The 25,348-nt window shown below is 40.2% G+C and overlaps 1 protein-coding gene across 2 annotated transcripts in view; it reads left to right on the forward strand.

Annotated features, from left to right (window-relative positions):
* Positions 1-22,691, forward strand: part of RAB3C (RAB3C, member RAS oncogene family) — a 138,481-nt gene extending 115,790 nt beyond the window's left edge. For both annotated transcript variants that reach the window (XM_069775699.1, XM_069775698.1), the window contains 2 exons: positions 3,367-3,491; positions 15,431-22,691. In XM_069775699.1, coding sequence (XP_069631800.1) covers positions 3,367-3,491; positions 15,431-15,618 — 313 coding nt within the window. In that variant the 3' untranslated portion in view covers positions 15,619-22,691. The remainder of the gene's footprint in view (positions 1-3,366; positions 3,492-15,430) is intronic.
* Positions 22,692-25,348: the final 2,657 nt, after the last annotated feature.

The raw sequence follows: 25,348 nt of genomic DNA on the forward strand, positions 1-25,348 counted from the left end.
GGACTTTTGAGTTCAAAACACAAAACTGTGTTTTGAACATTTTTTTCACATAGTATTTCATTCCATCAAACAAAGGAAAAAAGCCTCCCTATTATCTTTGACAGTCTTCTGTCATAATAGTCCAAAACTCTTTTGGAGATTTATTGATGTAACTTTACAGTACTTTGAACCAGTACTGGAAAATACGCGACTGTTTTAAGATGAGAAAACAGCATTGCTTTAGTTAGCATTCAGCAAGTGCTCTTTCCTGACAAGGAATATAGCAGAATTGCAGCACAGGGAGAACAAGTCTTGCACTGATCACTGAAAGTAATGGATCATTGAAGTCCTGCATTAATCTGCCCCTCTGGTGTCTGTACATTATAAAAATTCAAGCATGTTGCAGATTGCCTGCCTACCATACAACTAGAATGTGAAAGATTTACAGGGTGAATTACTATTGACATGCACCAGGTCACTGAGACTGCACAAGAATTGCTGTATTCAGCTTACTGCAAACATCAGCTTTGCCTTTTCATGTCTTCAATCTTCCTGAGGCTAAAGTTCTTTACAAGGACAATGGTTTGTGTTTTGGATTAATCAGAAGCCTCAGTCATTTGAAAGGTCATGTATGCAAGGAACAGCAAAATCTTTTTTGTAAATGACCTGTGTGTTGGCTTTTGTGGAGAATTGTGGGAATCAAATTCTATAGAAGCCATTAATGGAAATGTATGTCTAAAAGAAAACATAACAGTGATAAGCCTATTATAGTCTTTGAATCCAAGCTCCTACTGATGTGGGGTTGGGTGGGGATATATTTGACTGATTTTCATGGTCAGTCAGCTGTATTCTTGCACTACAGAGTCTTTTGCAAAACACAAGCCTTTGGACTTGTTATCAAGGGACAAAATCTCTTGTTGCTTAAAAAATTCTTTATAACTAGAAAGTAAGACATAAACAAGCCACATTAAAAAGTTTAAGAAAAAAATAAATCACTTTGGTAATGAGAAGCACTTGAATGCACAGGCTCATAGTTCATAGAACAAAAAAAATCATGTCTGGCTGCAGTAAAATGAAGGGGGTTATTCTCAAGCAAAGAAACTCATGTAAGGCTCTGGAGTGAAAGTCTGCAAAAACAAGGCTGAAGGAATTCTCTTTACACTGGTGTGATGATATTTCTCCAGACATTTCTCCACTCATTAATTTCTTATATTTCACCTTTGAGAAAACACAAGTAACTCCTTCTGTAAAGCTTAATATTGTTACTGTATATTTTGCATTTGAAACATCCTCAATTTCCTGCTGATATAAGGGAAACAAATTGACCTCCAACTCAGAACTATTGAAAGCTAAGTTCTTTTAGAGTCCTTAATGGACTACCATCCTCTGACGTTTGCACTACTAGTATTTGCAAGGTTGCTATGGTAACAAATGCAGTTGTGGTTAAAAAAAAAATATCTATTTTGCTTAGCCACAAATTCCAGAAGAACTCAGCATGGTTCCAAAAGAACATTTCTGCCAAAATGAATGCACGGTGCCCTTTTTTCTGAGCAATTCTATCTTCAGTAAAATGTAAATGTACAGGGAAGTCTGACCTCTGCTTTCGTCACAATACCTTATGAACACCTACTCAAATTGCTATAAAACAGATTAAAAATAGCACAGTGTCAATTTCTTGAAGGAACGATTAGAGCAGGCCCAAGGGAACAATCTGTAGCACAAAATGCCTGGGGTTTTTTTCAGCTTCTTTTTGGTCATTCTGATGAAGTAAAACAACCCTAAAGGCAGTGTGATTCTTCCCCTTAAATTCCTCTGCCAGGAACTACAAACCCATCATACATGGCTTAAAGGTGCTTTGACTCATGAAGAGGGGTCTGCCTGTGGGCAATGGCATTCGACCCAGGGTTACAAGGACGGCTGTAGCACTTTTAGCCCACATCCATCCCTCTGGTCTTGCAATAAGCAAAGCCAGATGGAGAGATTTGATCCATTTTCTCTCTTTCACTAGAAATGGTTGTCAGACTACATCATGATCTTTTTTGTGTATGGAACATTTTGCAGACAGGGATCTGAATATGTAGAGATAACGGCTGTGTTATGAGAAGAGGTCACTAGTGAACTTAACACCCATACAGACCAGCTTCCAAAACACTTGGATGACAGATTTTTGAAGCTCTTCCATCTTTTCTTACAGAGACCTAGGGCCCTGACACACAACAGGATTCCCTTCCAGGGTGCCCTTTCCTAAGTGTGTGGTTAAGCAGGTTAATTTCTGTTCCAGTGCAGTATTCCTAAGCACCCCATTTTGTCCAAGAAGAGATGGGGGGAGGGGGGGGAGATGTTCTACACCTTTTCCTTTCTCCGTTGATCACATAGGGACAGAAGAGAGATTAATATCCTACCAAGCACTTGACTCAGAGCCTAAAGCCAGTCATAGTCACAAGTCCAAGGCAAAGGGTAAGTGCTTAGAGTAAGCTTGCTGTGCCCTGTGCTACCTTTGAGGGTAGGTACTGCTCTCAGTTAGAGGATGGTAGCCAGCAGCATCACTCCTGACTGAGCGTGGAACCAGGACGTGGAGTTTTCCTTCCTGCAGAGCAAGTCTGAGCATCAGCAGAATGGTGGCAGTCAGCCAGGTGTGCTCCTAAGTTGCCCATTAGCTGCATCGCTTTCAAACTGCAGAAGAGACCTTTGTAGGGCAAGCTGTTTCACCACCAGCACTCAAGGTCCCATGGTGTTTCAAGGCCTCAGATACTCCAGTTCAGCTGTAGTCATGGTTGGGGCTTGTATAATTTAAATGGAAAGTAAATCAAAGTTCAAACTCAGCCCCTGTCCATGGCTTAATGCACAATGTAAACATTGCTGTTGTCCTGGTAGGTCAAAGACCTATAGTGGAACATGCTGGAGAGAAACAACAGGAGAAAGGTAAAATGGCCTTGAAGTTTTGCTGATAAATTTAGATCCTGGTTTTTAAAGGTGAAAGATAAGAAATAAATAAGCTGTTGATTTTGTTTCAAAGCTCTGGGTTTAGATGATAAGGTTTGCATTAAAATGTGAAAATATTTTTTTTAATTGTGTGGGAGAAAGTGTCACCACTTCTTTCTAAAAATACAGAAAGAAGGTTGGTGGCAGGAGAATATATTGAAAGACTGTCTTGTTTTAACAAGCAAAAGTAAAACCTGTGTTGATATTATTCCTGTAATAATAATTTCTGACAGATAATCCTTAGTTTGTTTGAAATCCAGAATTAAACAGAATCAGGTTACCCTAGATGTCAAAATCAGTATTGTCTTTTTTGTCTTGTTACAATTCTGTTTCAAATTGATTTAAGGGAAATTTTCTTTGGTTTGACTTCTCTCTCTCTCTCTCTCTCTTTGTTCCTCTTTTAAGGTCAACTCAAATCAAAACATACTCTTGGGATAATGCCCAGGTTATTTTGGTTGGTAACAAATGTGACATGGAGGATGAACGGGTAATCTTCACTGAGAGAGGCAAACATTTAGCAGAGCAACTTGGTAAGAAAAGAAATGACAAAATCTTTATGACTGCTTGTGAGAATGCACAAAGTAATGTCATTAATTGCTGAACTACTTGTAATGAAATGTTCATGATACAGTCGCTGTAAAAGAATAGTCATACGCAACCTCCCTTTTGTTTCTGCAGGCTGAGGTCTGAACTGTCCTTGTTGATATCACTAATACTGTAACATCATTAGAATGGACATGTGTCCAGAGATTACCTTATGCAGAGCTGTGATATGTCTGTCATCTAGGAGTGTCCACAAGATCAGTACTGGCTCAGAGGCTGGCTTAGGCTAAATAAAGACATATCTGATAAAATGTTCCTTATGCAGGTCCTTAGAAAGAAAGTACTTTATGGCCTTTGTGATAAGCAGCAAGATTAGGCACGTGTCTGTATATATACAATAAGTTTAGATAGTTATAGCTATAGGCAGATACATCCTAGCCAGGGAAGAATTAAAAAAGAAAACACCAAAAAAACCAACAACAACAAAAAACGAGGAGAGGAGAGATTAAAGAAACACCTTACTCAAAATGTGAACTACACCTTTTTGCAAGTTCAGAACGTTTGAGTTATGATTTCCAATACCAATAATCCAAAACAGAAAGATCCCAATATCCAGCTCCCACTGCTAACAATTCACCTACTGCACATTTACACAGATGTAAATAACATGAACCTCTGTTTCACAAAGTCTCTCTCTAGGAGGCAAATGTTGTCCACACAGAAAATTACAGAGTTGTGAACATCTCTGTTCCTTCTGTTTCTGCCCAGCAGTGATATCCTTTCACACCATGAAATGTTTTTGAGGTGACGCTGGCCAAACTGTAATGGAAAATCTCCAGAGCATCATCATAATACTACTACCTGGCCTGTTTTTTTCTTCAAATTTGCTGATCTCTGCAGAGCATGCTCAGCAGGTGTGCAGATCAAACCATGGCATCATTTGAGGTCAATTTCTGTGCTGTATTGGGCATGGGTTTGGTATTATTTTTAAAACTGACTATAGTAAAGGCTCAGTCTGGTGAATATGTGTGTAACTAAGATCTCATTGTCACTATTCCGATACAGGTGTTTAGGGTAAAGGGTGTTGTAAGAGTAACTGCATGGGAAACAGAGAGAGATGGTGGCTTTTCACAGTATACCACCTGTTCTGGATATAAACCCATGCTGATGGTTCTTAACTTACATATATTCAGAGCTCACTGACCTTATTTTTTAAAATAATTTTTCTAGTTGTACAATTGCTTGTCCTGGTAAATAATTTATCAGAATAACATATCTTCCTCTTGCATCTGTCTAAATAATCATTAAATATGTGTAAAAGCTTACCTCAAAAGTATACATTAAAAATGACCATAAATTAGTCCTTGAAAAGTGACAGAAAAGATTTAGCAGTGGGTTATGTCCGGAAAAATTGCCAACATTTGTGAAGAACTGAGTTTCTAAAACTGTTTCCAACAAAACCAAAATGGTTACCATTGTACCTGCTTTAACAGAGGATATTTTTCTTTGCAGAAACACCTGTCATATTGTATATATTTCTATAACTTGTTCTTCCCTCCGTAAGCATTTCTAATATTTATTCATTTTACCAGGAGCTAGGGAAGTGTATACAATGGAGAAAGAGATTCGAAAGATGTAACTGTATACTTTTACCCCATATTTAGACCAGACACTAAAATGTCTGGCAATAAATGTAAATTTGCAATGTGGAGTTGAAGATTTTTTTTTTAAGTCACGTAACTAATCTGAATTTCTATTCCTCAAACTATTTTCCTATAGAAAGATTAATGCAGTGAGTTGACAAGGAATCCCAAAGGTCATGAATTTAGCAAGACGAGAAGGAATTTTGCATGTTGTACAGTCAAGAATCCTCAGTTGTAATAACCAATGCTTGGAGGGGGGGGGAAGAGTAATGAGATAGATATCAAAACTCATGTTTCAGGCTTTAAAGCAAACTCTAACTCCTGGGATTTAGAATTAAATCTTTATGGAAACAGATTATCCTCTATTCCCATCTTTATCTACTCTGGGATTTTCCCTTCTCAGATATACGTCCTGTGGCTATCTCAAGGGCAGATTATTGTATTCGATAAATTGTGGCTCTGATGCAGCATGTCATTTACTGTACTCAGACCGCACACAAAAATGTTTATATGTTTCCTGTACAGCTGTAATCATTTCTTAAATCTGCTCAGAGATTGTGGGAGGTGGTATCAGGAAAAGCAGAAGAATGAGTTTCCCTGAATTGTAGTAAGTGCTCTGGCCACGGTGGCCAGTTTGAAGGGCATGTGTTGTGTCAAACACTTAAGACTGTCTTTTCTTTCTCTGCCAGTGAGTTGAAACATCTCTTGCGGGCACATTTTAAAAATAATGATATAGATTTTTGTGTCCTGCAAGAAGTTTTAAGACTGTGGGCCCTTTGACCACCATGGTCTGCAACACTGATTGCAGCCACAATTACAAGCAAGCACAACGCACGAGTGCTGTACAAACAGTATGTCGTGAAACACTGTATTCTCAAGTGTGGTTTTATTTTCAGCCCTGGTTTATTTGAAGTCACTGAGAAAATGCATACATGTACATTTTGGGCCTGGTTTTCAAAAGGTCAAAAAAGAACACTGGGCATTTAACCCTCCAGGAAATAGGGTGTCCTGCTGAGAACAGCATCGGAAAATTATGCCTCTATTGTGGCTGCAGACCTCTTTGAAAAGTGTGGCCTTCAATTTTATTAACAAGGTGTAATCAATCATTTCTTTAAATGTCTCACTTACTTATTTCTCAAGTATAGCCCAAACAAGTGGTTTAGATCAACCAGCAATAGGCCTCATTACCTGTGAAGGTCTGGCTAAACTAGTCAAGTATCCTATGGTAGCTCCGAGTACCTCTCTCATAACACTAATGCAAGTTCACAAAAAAGAAAAGGAATGGTTAAGAAAACCAGATCTGACCCTGAAGGAAAATTAATAGAATGTTTATGAAGACAGACTTTGTCTTGTTTACATTTTAGATTTTTTTGACACTTGTGTTAATGACATAAAGCATGACACTGGTAATACCACCACAGATCATAGCTGCAAGGTGCATACTACCTTACCTACCGTTATGGCCAGAAGTAGGTGCCTTGTGAAAGGTTTAAAAGGACAAACATACAGTGATACTTTCCCAGATTGTAGCAAATTATATTTGTGGGTCTCATGAACCAAAGGCAGTATCTTTATATTCAATAGCCCTTTCACAATTTTTTCCCATGGACTTGTCCAAGGGTGTCTTTGAAACCATATAAAATCTTACCATCCACAACATTCTTTAAATATGTGCAGTTTATCCAAGTTTTCTGCTTCTGCTTTGAATTGGCCCCTTGCTAGTTTTATCTGATGTTTCTTCACTGTTGCATTTTGTGAAACAGTGAACAATTGTTTGCCGTTACCTGCTTTGCAACATGGTTGGTTTCAGAGACCTCTATCGTACCCCTCCTTTTTCTCCAGGCCGAAATTCCCAGACTATTTTGTCCTTCCAGACACAAAGACCATGTCACACCTTAGCCATTCCTTGTCACCCTATTCAGTACTTTTTGTAAATGGTACAGGCATTTTTCAGAAATTAGTTCATGGTTGTTTAACTTAATAACATCATTAAAGGAGTAATATAAGAATGAGGTGAAAACAGACAGGTTCAAATAAATTCAGTTGAGTCATGTAACTTTACCTCACAGAGATACCATACTGAGAAAATACAGAAACATGACAAACCAGCCAGTAGAGAGAACTAATTAACGTAATGTTAATATTGACACAGGAAACACAGCAAACACATTTAAACAAGTTTATGCACTAATCACTACAAAAAAAGGGTGTGGAACATAATGCTTATACTATTTTGTCTCTTCAGGAATGTTTGCTCTGAGCACTACATGTATTGGTTAATGAGTGAAACCCCAATATAGTCAGCACTTACATGCTTTAAAGCATTTTAGTAAAAAAGGCTTGGAACTTCTTGCAAGAAAAATGCATGCACACTTGCCAGCTGCATTACTTACACAGCTTTTCTGACATATTCATCTCCTGCATCGCAGCCGAGTTCAAAGCTTGGTGTCACTTGTCAGAACAGAAATAAAAAGAATGACTGACAGATGGTATGAATTTCTTGGTTCCTTCTATTTGCGGTCTGTATGATACATTGTGATCTACATTCTGTCAAAGGATTAGCAGGCACAGGTGTGCACAGAGCTTTGAAGAGACTCTGAGTAACTGCACATGCAAATGGACAGTTGCATAAGTAGTTCAACATACAATTTCTCAATTTATGACATTTTGCTGTGCATGCAAATTAGGTACATAATTTTATATGTGTTCTTTGGTTGTTTGTGTGCTCCTATTTGCTATGTGTGTGCTACAAATTATTTCAACACTCATCAGTTTTAAATTGCAAGTACTGCCATTACAGAGTATACAGAGTCTTTAAGACCAGGGCGCCTAAGGTTGCTGCAAAAGTACAATCCTGCCATAGGTCCAAACCATGCCTATTGTGTTTATGCTGCACCAGGTACTATGGGGGTACTGCAAGATCTGCCCCAAATGTCTGGCCACCTTTTCTGTACGGTCTTGTTTGTCCTATCCTACCTTTTTGGCTCAGGTTGGTTAAGGCTCTGGGAAACGGAGCTGTTGTATCATAGTAATGTTGGCTGAAAGGGACCTCTGGTGATCATCTAGTGTGATGTCCCACTAAAATCTACCTCTGGCTCTATGTTCTGTCCAGCAGTTTTCAGGGCAATGCCCTTCCCATCAGATTTTCTGTGCCTCCATGTTTCTTACACTCTGCCACCAAGGGTCACCCATGGCTGGGGGAATCCAGCATGTCTGAGCATGCCTCAGGGTACACTTACCTCTTTCTAAATGTATCCTGGAGCACTGTCTCTCCCAAAGGCCACCAACTAATGTCAGAAAACAAAATTAAACAGGCCCTTTTTGGCTGAGCTCTACCATTCCCTTCTGCAAGGGCCAGCAGAAGCCAGCTCTCACGCTCCATTCAGGGCACCTACAAGGGGCTGTGAATGCTATGTGCCCCAGCATCAGCAGTGCCCAGGGCTTCAGTGCACCTCCACAGCTTGTCATTCAGAGGGGTAGTCATTTTACCCCTCAGATTTTATATACATACCAAATTTTTCATATTTTGGGATGGGTTTCCCCTCTCCATCCTTTCTCTTCTCATCTCTTTTGGGCCATTTCTTCCTTAAAGCCTTTATTTTCAGCTTTTTTTTTTTTTTTTAATTTTATTTCCCTCTCTTCATTTCCAGTGCTTTGAAAATAAATTCCACCAAAAATGAGAAGAAAATTTCTCACTTCAAACCAAAATCAGCCCGCCTTGCCTATTTTGTTTTCATTTTGTTCTTGGCTCGGGCATGTATGTACATAATGGTCGTGCTCGGGAGACACCAGAGACCCAATTCAGGGGTGATTAGATTTCTTCAAATTAAACCCATTTAGCACCCCAGCAAGCCTGAAAGCGGAGTGTTTGTCAGTGTTGTGTGCTCATACAGGGTGCAATCCGGCATCCAGCACTTCTGTGTGATGTGACAAGCCTTCAAGACCAGGCCTGCTGCTGAGATGGGGCAGGAAAGTGAGTGGTTTCTGAATCCTGCCAGGCCTGGGGCACAAAACAGCAGGTGCCCAGCGTCAGGACTGGAGTGAACCCTCACTTGCCTTGGGGTATGAGCCCTGGAGGGGTAATGTGTACCTTAAGCATCTGTGGGTACACTGGGGGTATTAGGCATCTGTGAGTTTAGGCAGCAACTGAAGAGGCATTTTTAGGGCTGCAATTTTGGCATCTAAATCAGAAATCAAGTGGCACTTCGCACCTCAGCACACAGCTTGCTAGAACAGCAAGTCCTGTTTTGCCTCCATGGCTGGCTGGAGGCTGTGGTGCAGAAGGCAGGGTCGCCAGCGGCTTCAAGAGCATGGACATATGGCTGCACCTAACTTTGCATTAAAAATTAAAATAATCAGGCTGTGCAGAAACATGTCTGTAATTCCATCCTTCACTTTTTTTTAGCTCTTTTTAAAGGGCAAACATTAGTGCCAGAGGAAGGAGTTGGACTGACAGTACTGACAAACACCAGAGTCTTCTGTTTAGTTACAACATACACAGGGTATCAGCAGAGCAATTAAAGGCTTCCATCCCCAGGATGTTTTTTTATGGGGGAGAAATGCCAACCTGCCATTGTTTTCACACACTTGGAGCTGCATTACAGGAAAGTTACTTAATGACAATGAGAAGAAAGGGCTTGTGTTTGCTCAACAAATGTCTCTCATAAACAAACAATCGAAAATTTCTTTGCCAGGAATCTAATTTCCCAAATGCAGTCATTTAAGAATTATCTGGAAGCCACAATCAGAATCAGTACAACTGGAATTTATATGGAAACCTTCTGTTCTGAAAGACTGGAAAAGAACGTGTTCACTAGAGCATTACCAGTAACTGCCCCTCAAATCTGTCCATTCTGTCATAGCTAAGAGTGCACCTTTAGCGCTTTTTTAAAATAAATTTGGCCACCCTAAAGGTTGGATAAATATCTTAGCATTTCTGTTAACGATCTTTACACTAGCTCTATCCAGAATGGTGCTAAAGAACTGCTCTTCACTGAGGTAATATTAGCAAAGTCCTATTTTGGGGCTTAATATTGTTTTAATACTTTTTTTAACATAGTCCAGCCCTGGGGCTTGTTTGGACAGCAGAGGTCCCATCCAACTGGTCTAAAAAGCAGAGTACAGTGTAACCAGATCTGCTACCGCAATTGCAGGTGTAAGAGATACTTTGAAGAACAGCAATGGCCATCAGCTACATTCAGCCCAGCTTCCTTGGAGAGGTGACCTTTGCAATCATGACATGTGTGTCTGTGTCTCTCCGAGAGAGGGGTAGAGGTCTCAAAGATATTAACAGTTCTGAGGAAGTGGACATCTGAGCAGAGAAGAAAGGTCTTGCAGTTGCCTTGACTGACAGCCTGCGATGTGAATGCAAACCTTATTTAGATACTAATCACAGCAAGCAAGAAGATAAGTGCCTGCCAGTGCCCCCTGAGAACTGCCCACAAGATGCAAATCCAAGAAAATAAGGCATCATTAGCTTCTCTCCTTTATATACCATGACATTGTTAAATGATTCATTCCCATGGCTTCCTAGATCTTGCCTTTTGTACACTGCTGTGTTACAAAGGGAGCAGCTTCCTGCAGCCACTTCTTGCTCTGATGTTGCAGTCTCCTACTACTCCTCAAAATACTGGATTGAACAGGGCACTGGCAAGAGCAGCACTAAGGATCACAGTTCAAGCTCATCTTCAAGGAAGGCTAGTTATTGTGGGAACACACCCTTGAGGATATCTGTAAACATAACATCAGGAGTGGTAAATAAAATTCTCTTGGTGGTGTACAAACACTCTGAAACCAGAAGGTCTTCCTGATCAGCTGGGGGAACATTAGCATAGCTCTCATCTGTATTGTCTGTGGAACTGTGCTTAAAATTTGTTAGCTAGTGTGTCCTCTTGATCTCACGTTTTCTCAGGAAGGCGAGAGGGTACAGAATGTTCCTCCCTTTGCATATGGCTCTCCTCTCTGTTGTTTTCTTTCTTCCTTATTTTTCAAAGGCAGGCATAAACAAGTGTTAACAAGTGTCAGTGAAGGAGCCTCTGCAGATCCAGGGCAAGTGTAAGGCAGAGAGGGAGCTAAGTCTGTAATTCAGGCTGTTTATGTGTTTCAGGGCGGCTATCTAGACTGCTCTGTGTGCATTATAGCTCACCAGGTGAACAGCAGCAACATGCAGGTGTCCTGGCTAGCCAATGCTGCGGTAGTGCTCTGCGGGGGCTGCTGAGAACTTGCCAGCTTTCTTTGAGTCAATACTATTGGGAAGAAGGTAGGTAAGGGGAAGAGACATACTATAAGGACAGCAAAGGGAAAATGGAATTAAGCACACAAGAAGCATTTAAATTAGAGCATCCTGATGCATGTTCCACACACACTGTTCACATGTTCAGGCAGCAGTTTGATATTCTGGATTTTCTCAGTTTCAGCTCTGTTCTGCCTTACCCATTCACTTGCCTCTTGGGCTTTGTCATATCTTTGCAGTACCTGCTCTGCCTGGTCTTATCCACATCAGCAGTACAGATCATCACGGGTGGTGGGAACATGGTGTTCTTTGAGTTCTGCTGCCCTGAGCATCACCAGAGAGTTGCCTTATTTCAGGCTTACACACACGCAGAAAATTTTTCTCTCCGCTAATAATGAGCAGTGTAAAAAAAACCCTGAAGAAAGCATTAAAAGGCATAGATCTGAGACCCCTCATACACAGGCATTTTAGAAGATTAGAGTGTCTAAGCACTATTAGTAAAATAATTGCAAGACGAGTCAGGAGGAGAGGTCACAGGGAAAAAGGTCTGCAAAATATTCCATAATAAAATGGAAAAGAACCAGAATTCAGATATTTATTCCAGGCACACTCTGCTAGGAAAAATGCTTCATATCTCTTTGAAACTGTTCCACAGACAGCATTTCTGTTAAACAAAAAAAAAGAAACCCTAATTTATTGGGATCTTTTGCATAACATAACACTCATGTGGGGAATTGAATCCCCTACACAGGACAGTCAGTTGCTGCCCAGATGGCAACAGCAGCCTCTGTTGCAAGAGTCTTTGGAATGGTGTCTTCAGCCGCATCAAATGAGACTCTCTGAACTCCTGTTCTCATGAATTCTTGTAATCCGGCTGGTCCTATGTGCCTGCTACATACCATGATCCTATGGCAGTGATTACTTTAAACTGTGCATAAAGTATCTCTTAACTGTCCTAACTGGCTTCAAAAGACTCTGCTGTGTGACCATTTCTGCATCTACAAGAACAGTTTCCACAGACAATCTTGTGCATCTTACCTATGTGCAGCTGAATTCATTCTACAGCAGGAACTGCCTGGGGAGGACCCCACCAGCATGCCCTGTTATCTACTTAAGATGTTTATCAGCACATTTAAGCATATAAATAGCTCCTATCAGATGGCCTATGCACAGCCCGGGCTGCTTGTGGGGCAATCTCTAGGACTGTCCAAAATTCCCACCTGTAGAGTTCCTGTAAAGAATAAAGCAAATACTTTGTTGTGGAGGCAGCTGGGAGTTCAGTCACTTTCTCACAGGTCAGTTCATTGTCTCATCTATGCAGGGAGTAGCTGGGGAGGTCCTAGATCACCTGGGTAATTAATGACTAAGTTGATGGGATGTGTATACAGGCACAGCTGGATACCCAGCTACACCACTAGTGTGACTGCAGTTTCCTTCTTCTATCAAAATTGGAACTAAAATTCCATCGGTTTCACCACAGCTGTAGTGTCTATTTTTATTTTATTTGAATAAATATGTTTGTGCTTGAACACTCTGTAAGCCTCTATTTTACTTGGAGAATGAGTGCCTCTAAGTTTTTCATGGTGTTCTTATGCTGAACATCCTCCATGATAGTGGGCCTGTTTTCTTGATCCACATTACGTTATTTCCTGGCATGGGTCTCCTCTCCTCTTTGTGACTCTTTTCCTTTCACTTTCTGCTTGTCTCTGTCCCGATCTTTTACCTACCTGTCATGTATGCCATTTTCTTACGTGCCAGTTATTCTGTCTTCTTATCTGTAAAAACTGCTCCCCTCATAAATGTCCGTAAGATTCATTCTTCTTCCTGTCGCCTTCTCCAAGGCTTTGGTGTGTCATTTCTCAGGCACCCTCCCATTGTTCCTCAACCTTTCTGCCCTCTGGTCCTGCTTGTTCCTCTTTGGAATGGCTGCTTTCCTCCTGCTTCCTGTGGAGCAGACACTAACTGTTGTGGAAGGGTCTGACTGTGTTGCTGTGCTAGAGTTGCAGCTGGGTTTCAACACAGAGCACTGAAAATGTAGAGGATCTTCCTTCCCCCAAGCAGTCCCCAGCAATCTGAAGAGTCTTCTCCTGCATGGAGCTCTGCAGGAGGGCTGAGGCCACAAGAAGTGAGGCTACACTGACTTTCCCCATTTTCCTTCTAGTTTAGAACAAAGGAGACATGTAAGCCAAGCTAAACTAAAACAATGCCGTGTATATTCAAACCTCCTCTCAGTATATGATTTCTGTAGACGATCTTTTATTATGTACAGTTTTCCTGCTTTCCAGAGAAATGTGGAAAGGAAAGTTTTCATGGCAACGTACGCTCACACCTGTGAGGTTATCTTTACACTTCTTGCTGATGTTATTAGAAGTTGTATGACCAAATCCCTGTACAATATTTATATCTCTTATTATCTAAACTACCTATGAACACTAACTTTGGCCTGTGTTTAGCTCCTATGCATTTAAACAATTTAGCACTTTGTGACATTTCAGCACAGGGCACCAATTAAAAATATGAAAAAAAATCAGAACAGAGAGTTAAGTTTTTGCATTGGATATTAGTGCATGCTGGTATATCATGCCAAGCTAAACATAATTATCCGCTGTAATTCTAGGCTAGCACTCAAACATGCAAAAGCTACATGGTAAGCAGTTATAGGACTGAATATACAAATTATATCCTGTTTACATGGCATATCAAATACATTGTACTAATGTTATCAAAGTAGTTGCGTTTAAATTTCGAGTGGCCTTTTGAAATAAAAGATTAGCCCATTCACTAGAAAACACACACAACATTAAAAAAAAAAAAAAAACCACAAAAAGGTGTTTTCTGCCCTTCTGCCAAGAGTTTCAAGGGATTGACATTTTCTTACTGGGATTTTTCTCATAATTAAACATGGTGGTAGTTGCACATTGTTATTCAGATTTAATCAGAAAGAATCGAAGTAGTTGTGCAAAGACTAAGCCACTTCTGTGAAATTACCAGTGGATTAGACATTTTGTAAACTGTTTTAATATTAAACCCTTACGTAGTGGAAAGACAGAATTAGGAGAGTTTTAAATTGCCTGGGAACCCTCGGGTGAGCAATGTGGTAACTGTGGGAAAAGGTGGAGCATGGGGGAAAAGGCTTGGAAAACAAACAAGTTAAAAAAGATAAATGTTTTGCAAAGGAAGCAATAACATGGGAAGACCCAACGCTGGCAGAAGCCTCCTGGATTGCAGGCTGACCAGCAAGTTGCAAACCTGGCCCAGATGAAGGAGGCGGACATGAGGGATAAAATATGGGACAAATGGGTGCAGAGAATAGAGCTTAGGAAAGCTTGCTCTGCTCCATAAAGGCTTCCAGTGTCCCTTCTGGGTCAAGGATAGCTCTGATTTTTGCTTTTGGGGTAGTCATTGGGAATGGATAGATAAAAAGTCCTTCTGTACAAATCAATTAAGGAAGTTTTCTTCCTTATGTGCATTTGTGTATTTTTTATTAGTTTGGTTTGTGGGGTTGGAAGTCCCTTTGGTTCCATGGATTCACCTCTTAACTTAAGTAGATATCAAATTGCAGAAATCTTTCTTGTCTTTTTTTGGCTGGTTACTTCCAAATATAGTTGTCTGTTTTGGCACCAGGTTAATGACATGATGGAAGTGGCCACTTCCAGCTGAATAGTGCTCAGAGGAAATTAATAGTTAGAGATGGAGCAGTAGATTATTCCTTCCGAATGCCTAGGTATATAGGGCATTTCTAAGATAATAATACTCTCAAACTGATGTCAATTTTTAGATTAAACTGTTTTAAAGCAGAATTTGTCTAAGGGAATGTATTTGGTCCAGTCCTGATTTTATCTGCCTTGGTATAGCGCAAATAGCATTAGTGTACTTACTCTGACTGTGTTACAATTTTAACTGCTCTTCCAATATCACTCTTTTATATGTGTGCTCTCACATGTTTACTTTCTCAGTGTCTCTCCATTCTTCTTTGCCCAAGAGAAGTTTGTATATTTATTGGAGATACTGGAATATGCATTGAATATAAATGTGTTATTTATTTTCTTAGGATTTGAATTTTTTGAAACAAGTGCCAAGGACAACATTAATGTCAAGCAGACGTTTGAGCGACTTGTGGATATCATCTGTGACAAAATGTCGGAAAGTCTGGAGACAGATCCCACCATTGCTGCCAGCAAGCAGAACACACGGCTAAAGGACACCCCCCCTCCACAGCAGCCCAACTGCGGCTGCTAATGCAGCTATCAGCAAAGGCAGCTCCAGTGTGTTCTGTTGCCAACAGAGTATTTATGAATGGTCTATATGCCTTTATTTATACTGTCTTATTAATTTTGGGGGAGAAAAGTCTTTTATTTTACATCAGCAGCTGGTCAAGTATACGTATGGGGATGGAGAGGCTATTAGTGTGAAAGGACAATCCATTTGTTAGCATCTGGCTTTTGCATGCAGGAGGGCTATTATTTTCTCTTTTCTTTTTACTGTTTTACATTACACTTACTTCAGCTGGTGCCATGTCCTCAGACCACATTTGCCTAGAATTGAGTCTTGCTTCATCAGTTTCAAATTATACAGTTGAATCCTTAGGGTAGTGGCCAAGGTGTTTTAGAATAAGCTTCCTGATGCTGCTTACATTTTCTCCTGACTGAAAATCAATTTAGAAATATTCCTCTAGTGAGCCAATCCCTCATTCTGTCCAGATCATTTGTATAAGGGACACTTCCTGGAGCATATTGCCTTGGCAAATCTACACTCATTGTGTTACACATCATGGCTGACTGGAAATTGCAGAAGTTAGAAAGAGGTTAGTTTCTGGACCCAAAGCCACCAAACTTACCTGTGAGTTTCCAACTGGGTGTGGGTATTCAGTGCAGACCCTCAGAGATACTAGGTACTTCATCCTGTTTGGGTAGCTAGTATGTTACATTTCCATGGGAGCTGCATATCTATCTAATACCTTTCTGAAACTGGACTTAATTTCTCATTACATCATTACAGAGATCCTGGTAGTACCTACCGCAGTACTGGAGGGCTGACTAGCTCTTTCAATTTCTACCTGCATGAGATATTAAACACACAGTTCCATATCACCCCTAACAGAGCCAAATCCATTACTCTCAGATGTTCATAGCCAAAAGCTGTCTTGTCATGGTGCTGTCAAACCTGCATACTTAAGTTTTCAGGAATTTCATCTCCCATTCAGTCACTGAGACAACCATCACCACACTGGCTACAAACGCCTGTATTTTACTCAGACCTATTGCAGAAGTGCTGCTAGTATCAGTGAACTGGAGTTTGACCTTATTTTTACTTTGATGAGGATATCTATTTTGACAAGACAATCAGAATTTCACAAGATTTTTAAAAAATTTAGGAGTAATAAAAATTTGTCAACATTTCTATTGCTAAGCTGAATACATTCATAATATCAGCAAAAGGCTGTGAAGCTAGCAGAATAAAGTACACCAATTCTTTTTTTTATGAAGAGTTAAAAATAGTCACATTTCACAGTTTTTAAAAGTACTCCTCTAGTAATGGGTGGCAGTTTCTTACATCTGTGCCCTGAAGTACTTTGCACAGCTGCTTTACTTGCGTCACAGTGACTTTTTTTTTAACTAAATGGCATAATTGAAGAAGTGTTAACTGTTTTATTGTTCCAATTAGACAGAATTTAGGACAATTTCTTGAACTGTCTGCAATGGGGAAAATTGGAAGACAAATTTAAAAAAGGAAGTAACACAAGGTACTGCAAACTGCTCACAACTGCAAAGAAATCCCTCTACACATATTACTTTATTTGACAGTAATTTATATAACTCCTGAAACACATTAAGAGAAAATGGTTACCTTTTTTTTACTGATTAAATAACCTACATACACTTTGACACAGTAAAAATTACTTCCAGACAAGGCACATAGACACATATAAAATGAACATGCCACCAGGGTGCTACATTGGCTGCCTAACTTAAATGAACAAATGTTCTTTCTTCAGTCTGGGGTTTTAAACCATGTCTGTCCTGTTAGCTAGTTTACTTACGCACTTGTTTTCCTAGTCGACATGGAGACTGGACTTCACTTGTTTCCTTCCATGAAAAGAAAGCACTGTCCTCTTTGGGGCTGATGAGCAGCCAGGTGGAAGAGGCATGTGCTATCCCAACCATAACCCTGTCTCTCTCCAGGGATGCTGCTTTTCTCTCCCCCATCTAAGGCAGCATGTTGATAATTGTGCTGAGAGACTTTCATTAATACCTCTTCATCCACTAGGTACCAGCAGCTTTGGAAAAAGAAGTGATAAGAAGCTGAGGAAGCTTTGTGTGAGATGGTGGGCAGTTTTCTGTCCTTTTCTTGTTATGTGCAGTTATTCCTGCTGGAGAAAAAGGAGCAGGGAAGCCTTGAGACAGCACTCAGCTTCAGCCCTCAACTCCTTTAGGAAAGGTTTAGGTTGTATTATTCATCTGAGCCATCTCAGGCAAGGCAAGGAGAGAAAGGAGGACATAGTCACCTCTTACATAAAATTGGGCATGTCCTGGATCATGCAGCGTGGCTACAAGTGCAAGTATTCTTCCAGCTTTGTTCTGGGATGCTTGCTGCAAAATGGTCATCTCCTGTGCATGTTGTAACAAAGAAAAAAGACTCCAAGATGTCCCTTCCTACAGCCACACTGTACTTGCACTTCATTGCAATGAATTCCAGACCCTCCCTGCCTCTTTATGACCACGTAGACTCTTATAGTCACTTATTATGAGTCACTGGAGGAGACAAGCAGGATTTGGTTAGATCCCTGAACTATCCACTGGGGTAGCACAGTTCTGTCAAGAGAAAGTACCAAGCTAAAAAGCATTATATTTTAGTGACAGAAGAGGGCTGGATCATTAAATTGAAACCTGGGATAAGAGATCCAAAACTGCTTTCAGCCTCATCACAATTCTTGGTGAAAATGTACTCACACACTTTGTGCTAATTTATTGTCACCCTCAGCACAGAAATAGGACTGAATGTCAGGGAGCCTTATTGGTCCAGCCACAGATAACCTCTTCAGCTGATATTTAGGCCACTTGGTGAGACACAGCAGTTGACACACAGAGCACATTAAATTTCTGAGAGACTACATGCCTTTGGGCAGAGGGTCCTGAGGTCCATAGTGCCAGCTGAACTAATACTACACAACCCATTTTCCAAGTTATGATCTAGACTTTTAGCAGAAGGCTAATCCTGTGCATAGGTAATGCACCAGCCTTATCATGCTCTGACAGTGTTTTGCTTGCTGCATGTTCAAACTCGTGCTCAGAAAATGCCTTGGGAACACACAAGAAGATGGGATGTGACTGGTTCCTGCAGTGCCACCTGGCATCAGTCTGCCAAACAGCTAGCAAGTCCTGCTGGGCTGAATCTTCAGATGCATGTTTTCAATTTTCATAAGAGTTCATGTTCACAAGTGTTCTGGTCCTTATAGTGCAACTAACTTAATACTGTATCTTTTTTTTTGCTCTTGTTGGTTTGTTTAGACCTGTTTGTTTGATGTTTGAAATATATAGGACCTAGCCTGATTTTCTGTCAAAAAATACTCTTTCTCTCTGAACAGCTGCGTACGTGACTGTTACCTGGAACCGTTTGTTCCTTTGTGCTTATACTTAATGTAATGCCTAGAGAAACTACCTGAGCAACTACATCTATGTGGCCTTTCCAGAGCACCAGTCTGAAAGATTAAGTTTTCTTCCCAGTCTGTTCAGCTCTGTATATTCAGCTGTACCACCTGTACCTTCTTTATTTTAAGAATGAAGTGCTATTTCAGGGTGCACAAAATCTGCTGGAGTTTGATCCTAAATCTGAGAATGCTTTGAGGTTGCTATTTTTAGGAAAAAAATAGTGGTGCAAATTCTACATCTGATGATGATGCCTTTGTTTCTTCAATAGCAGATGAATGATGCTGCATTTGCATTCCAGAAGAAGCCCCCCATCCCAAATTCCACCCCCCCCACACCCCAACCACTCTTTTCTATATTTGTTGGTGAGAGGCAAGTTTTATTACTTGCATTTTTAAGGGCATCAACTAAATTACTGTTCTGCTGATGGACAGATTCCTCCTTGGCCTGTTTCATGTAGACAGACATGCAGTGTATGAGCCTAGTTCTTCTTTAGGGTGACAGATTTAGCAATGTGACCATAAGTATGTAAACCCTCATAGATAAACCCTCAGGGGGGTGTAAAGCAACATGTCTTCACTTATGCCAACAGGGGAGTGAGTTGTGTTGATTTACACCATTTATTCCATAAACATAGTCTCTTAATCCATACACTCAGATTCTCCAAGGTTCATCATTTGTCAAGTCTCATTTAAAGAGGCAACTCATTTCAATTATTTGAATGATTTCTACCACTTTTCTTTATTAAGGGGTAAATGTAGTTCACCTTTGCAATTTAAGCTTTTTTATTATTATTTTGTTTATTCATGGATGTTCTTTGAAGCAGAAATTGTAACTACAGACATATAGTATACACATATACACAGCAGTACATCTTTGACTCTCATTCAGTTCCCACTGTTACTTGTTCATGTTCAGTGCAGCCTGCCCTAAATGCCACAGTGGAATTTATCCATAAATTCTCATTAGCACCAGGTATCAGCTGGGTTACATTTCAGACCATAGGTTTATTATCCATGGTTCCAGCAGATGCAGATGGCTTATCATTTGTAGACTAAGATACCTGGTATTTGATTTGGGGTGGGGGGTAAGGGGGGGGGAAGCAAAAGTCCTAATCTTACTATAACTTCACGATCATGTATAACATGCAGAAATGAAAGCTAGAGATTGCTTACCACTTCTGGCGATAAATTTTCTTGAGTAATTCTGACATGTACCTGCAACTAGTGTTAAATGAAATGTTCGTGCTGTAACTCATGTTTAATATTTTGTCAGTAATGTCAGATGTGTTGTGGGCCAGTTGGACTGTCAGAATGTGTAACCTATATACTAGTGTTTGTGGAATTCAAATGTCTTAAGTGTTGCATGAAAATATGTTATAAAAATAGATATGTTTTCTATTTTTGAATACCTCAAAACTGAGGAATCATGGGCCAATAAGTGCAATATTTAATTATTTACTCAGTGTATATAAACTTGTGTGAAAGGGAGAAGTGTCATGTACGTGTGATAAGCTGTTGATGATGCCTGTGTGGCTTAAGATTTCTGGTAGATGTACGTGTCTTGTAGTAAAATTTATATAGTAAACACTTTACCAGTGTAGTGTAAGAATATTCTTAAGTCTTTTAAACTATTTTTCATATATGAGACAATGGTAAAAGATATTTGTATGTTTACTGCAAGTGCATGTCAATTTTACTTTTAGAGTTGAGTGTCCTTTTTGAAAATTATCATATTACACCAACACTAGTGGGACAGCACTTTCAGTCAGAAGATGTTTGTAACCATTTCTAAACTATCTGACTATATTTTTAAAGCATGTTCTCTAGAAGCATTTAAAGAGCCTCCTAGAGCTCAGCAGTTATGGTGAGTTGCTTTATTCTTAAAAGTTACATGCTCTGCCTGCCTGTATTGCATAATATCACCTGGGCATGTTTTCTTTAATCTGATACAGGTAACTCATAATACTTACCTGAAATATTAAATAGGAGTACCCAATATTCTTGCAGATGACTTAGCAAATTTCAGTTGGTGCCCTGAGTTAACATTTTTGGGAACAGCTTGAAGGTCACAGTCCAAATGGTCCAGCACAGTGGATGGTGACCTTAATTAGTCACTTCTGCCAAGTTTCTTAACTTTTCTAGATCCTAAAGAGGGAACAGACATCCTTAAATATATTGACCCAGACTCTTCACTCAACTATTACATAGCCCTCAGAGTTGAACAACTGCACTGTTAGCAGTAAAGCTGAGGTATTAATGGAAACAATATGCAGCCCAGAGTCTAACCATGAAATTAAAAGGAGACATCCAATAATTTGTTTTTCCTTTCCAGTTATCCTTGCATATTTCTAATAGTTCTCTAAGCACATGAGCAAGGCCATCACTATTCAGCAAAACTCTTGGGTACATCTGGGACCTTAAACCCCGAATCACTGCTCTGCCACAGGTTCCCAGCTGTGCTGACAGACTCTGCAAAGGAGAAGCTCATCCTGTTAATTCTTTCTACATCTCTGGTTTCAAAGGAACATGTCATGTGCCTTCGGAATTTGCTAAATAGAGATGGGCCACTGAGTGTGGGCCAAGGGGAGTAACCAGTTCTGCTGAACAATTTTCATAATAAATTTTTTTCATTAGTACCACATTAAAAGGTACATAAGTAGATTTTTAGTTTGACCTGGTGCATTTTTGTGAAAATGTACAAGGTTGATTTAGGTTTAGGGTTTTTTTTAAATCAGCTTGATCAGGAAAAGAACAAAATTCTAAGGCCTACTGGAAACACTGTCATGGGTTTCCTTTCCTATGTCATCAAATAGTTTCTCTGAGAAAGCAAAGTAGCCAGATTGCATTAAGTAGCACAGGACGGTACTTGCAAAGACCTGAACATCCCATTAAAATTGTCCCTGGTTTTATAGCTTCTGCCATGAAAACTTCTGCAAAATTACACAGACCAAACTGAAATCAAAATGTATCTGGAGAGAAATTTGGGATTGCTTAATAATAAAAGGAAATTCTCAATATCTTTGTAGCTGAGCAGCAGACAAAGTAACAGTCATAATATGAGGTACCATTTTAATAGAGATATACAGACTGCTACAGGACTGAGGATGCTTTACCTAAACTTTTTATTGCTAAATGACCTGACTGTTCAAGGTCTGGCAGATAATTTTACCTAGAATTTTTATTATTCCTCATAGATATGCGATTTCATACACAAAGATAAATGCTTACCTTGAAAATATGTAGCTGTTCTGGCTCCCTCATGCTAACTTGCTTGCTGAATTGTTCTTTAAGAAAAGTTGAAGTACTTGCTTAGGATACATTTGTGAGGGGGTGAGACTCAGTCTGTCCCTCATCCCCCAACCCTTACTGCAATATAGTTACTGTGGTTCTAAAAAAAATGTTAGTTTAAAATGCTGCTGGATGACAAATTTTGTGAATCTTCTGCATACATCCACGGGAGCTCTTGTCTGAATGTGAAGTACAAGTTTTATCCACGTGCAATTTTAATTCTATGTGGATGTAGAGACCATGTGTATTCCATTGGATATTCTGTTTGTATGTGACTTCTGTATACCAAGTGGATTTTTTTTTGTTTAATTTTTTGTTGGAAGTTTTTTTTTCCTTTTGCGATTACAATAAATATTCAAGAGACTATATTCATGAATATCTCAGTTGTTGTGACATGGTCTTACCCCCATCCTCCCTCTGTTTATTTTCTTTCACTTACTAAAACTGGGAGAGAATACTTCAGTTTTGACAAGATAATGGACAACAATACCACATCTGCGATAATTCATTTCATTAATATCTTCTCAGTAGCACTGGTGAGTTGTAGTTCTGTCTGAATCCCACAGAATTCACTGGAGACTTTGCCCTGGGAGTCTGCAGGAGAAAGATTAGACATTTCCCTACCAAAAGCACACTGCTGTGTCAGCATATATGCTGATCCTTTAAAATGGGGCAAAGTTTTTTCTTTTGATGTTTCACTATATAAACTGTTAAATAGCATCTGTGCCTTTTGTATGCTGTTATTAGTTGGTCATGTAATCTTAGCCCAAATGAGCCATCTCAACTGTGGTGGGTGGTATTTCACACAAATTGTGATATATCACTGTCCAGATATCGCTTTTTTCTAGACATACACACACCCTTGTGCTAGTTTGAACCTACTGTGACTCCTGAATCTATCTTCCCTCCACATAAATCCTCATCTTCAACCAATCTAATGAACAGGTAGCACTGTTCCCTGTGCCCCCCAGCTCCTGCTCACAGAAGTCCACCTGAAAACTCCTTTAGCACTACTTTCCCTCTCACTGTTTCACTGTGTTTCAATCAACTCTCCCAGTTTTTCTAGTACATTTACATCTCATCTGCAGAGTAAATGTTTCTTGATTAATGCCTAGTCCTCACTCAACACCAAGTGCTTCCTAGCTTATTGCTTGGGATCCCATCTCTCTAGTCAGGTTTCTGCTGAAGGGTCTATCTGTGCCCTCACTCATAGAGCTTCTCTTTCCGGCACGGACTCTTGTCATCGAATCACCTCTGAGAGAGAAAATCCCTCATTCCTCCCAGCTACCAGCAAACATTATGTCTTCTCCATCCACCTTCCTCATGCCATTGCTCTGTGAGATTGGCCCTAATGTACTTGCTCTGCCTACTAGAGTGAGTGGAAAACAAGAGAATGAGGAGTAAGAGGGGGTTGATAACACAGAAGGAACAGATGACTTCCGATTAATATCTTGGAACGATAAAATTTTTGAACTGCTGTTATTTTGAATGTATTGGGACTTTTAACATACAGAACTAGACTAGAGAAAATCACGGATGGGTAAATGAGAATGGTGATCTACTAGAATAAAACCTGTCTCAACAACAGGTGTTTCTTACCCAAGAAAACCCATTTTTATTTTATTTCCAGTCAGAAGGCTGGAGACAGAGACAGAAAGTTCCTAACCACCAAAGAAAAAGACATCAGAAAAGATGCTGGAAAGGAAAGATGTGAAGTGGCACAGAAAAGATTCCCAACTTTGAGTAAGAAAGGGCAAGCAGGCAGAATGTCCCAGTGAAGTGAGGGTGGATGACTTAGCAATGTGATCAACCAAAATCAAGAAAGACAAACTGTGGGCTTACACCTGACTGAAGGGACTCTGCAAGTTAATGAAAAAACTGAGGCAGATAAGTGCAAGGAGGGTTAGTTGGTTTTTGCACACATCTGTGCAACTCTTGAGCTGTAAAGGAAAAAACAAAGGTGCCTTCAAAAATCTGCATCTGTGTGTCTGTCTACATTCATGCAAGATCCTGAAGAGTTAAACTGCAAGCCAGAAGATTTACAGCTGAACTCAGTGACATTGGGAAAATATGTGCTCTAAGCCATGGTGAACTCAGGTCATCAGTGGCAGGCACGGGCGATAGTAAGCTGATGTGAGATCCTGTCCTCCATGATGTCCTAGCCAGAGGGTCTGCCTAGGCTCTGGTCCCAAGGCTCTATTGAGGCTCGAGAAGCTGGAGGTGCTGGAGGAGTGGCAAGATGAGGAGACATCCCAGCCCAATGAGTGACCAAACCCAAGAGTGAGTTCATGCAGCTCTGCAACCCACCACAGTGGGCTGGAAAATAGAAAAAAGGTGTGGAAGGGCCAAAGCCCACCCCAACCTCACTGTTGTTAGGAATATAAAAAACATCTTCTTGGAGAGTTAGAAACTCTAGCATTACACTCTTCACTTCCTAACATCTGCCCCAGGGGAGGGTATCTGGGGCCTCCCCTAAGCAGGAACATGGTCTCCTGAGGAGACACTGCCTTTTCCTCATGTGCAAGCACACACGAAGAGTGACCTTGGGCAGGCAAATTGTCACCCCTAATGATGCAGTGCAGCTAGCATGATACAACTTGGGCAGGCACAGACATAAGCATGCTCACAGCAAAGCAACCTCACTCTGTGGCCCGAGCTGGGTTTTCTGAGGCCCCAGGAAGTGCGTATGCACTTGTTTCAAACCAATGCCTGTGGTTAGAAAATAAGTCTATGAATAGCTGTAGAACATCTGGGGATGCCACACAGGATGTCTGCCTCTCACCAGCCTCTTAAAGTTTTAAAGCTTAAATAAGGTTTTAGGAACAGAACATCAGGCAGCCATTTTTTAAAACCCTGCCCTGCTTTTCTTTCAAGAAGATGTAGCCTAAAAGCAAATCTGGCCACAACATGTCTTCATTTTTACTGTTATCTTTAACAGTCAACAAAGCAGAGCTGATCCCGATATTACCTGATCCTTTGCAGGTCAGCAACACAACACATGCAGCTTGCGCTGCTCCACACGCAGCCCAGCCA

This window comes from Haliaeetus albicilla, chromosome Z (assembly GCF_947461875.1).
Source record: "Haliaeetus albicilla chromosome Z, bHalAlb1.1, whole genome shotgun sequence".
Classification (NCBI taxonomy): domain Eukaryota; kingdom Metazoa; phylum Chordata; class Aves; order Accipitriformes; family Accipitridae; genus Haliaeetus; species Haliaeetus albicilla.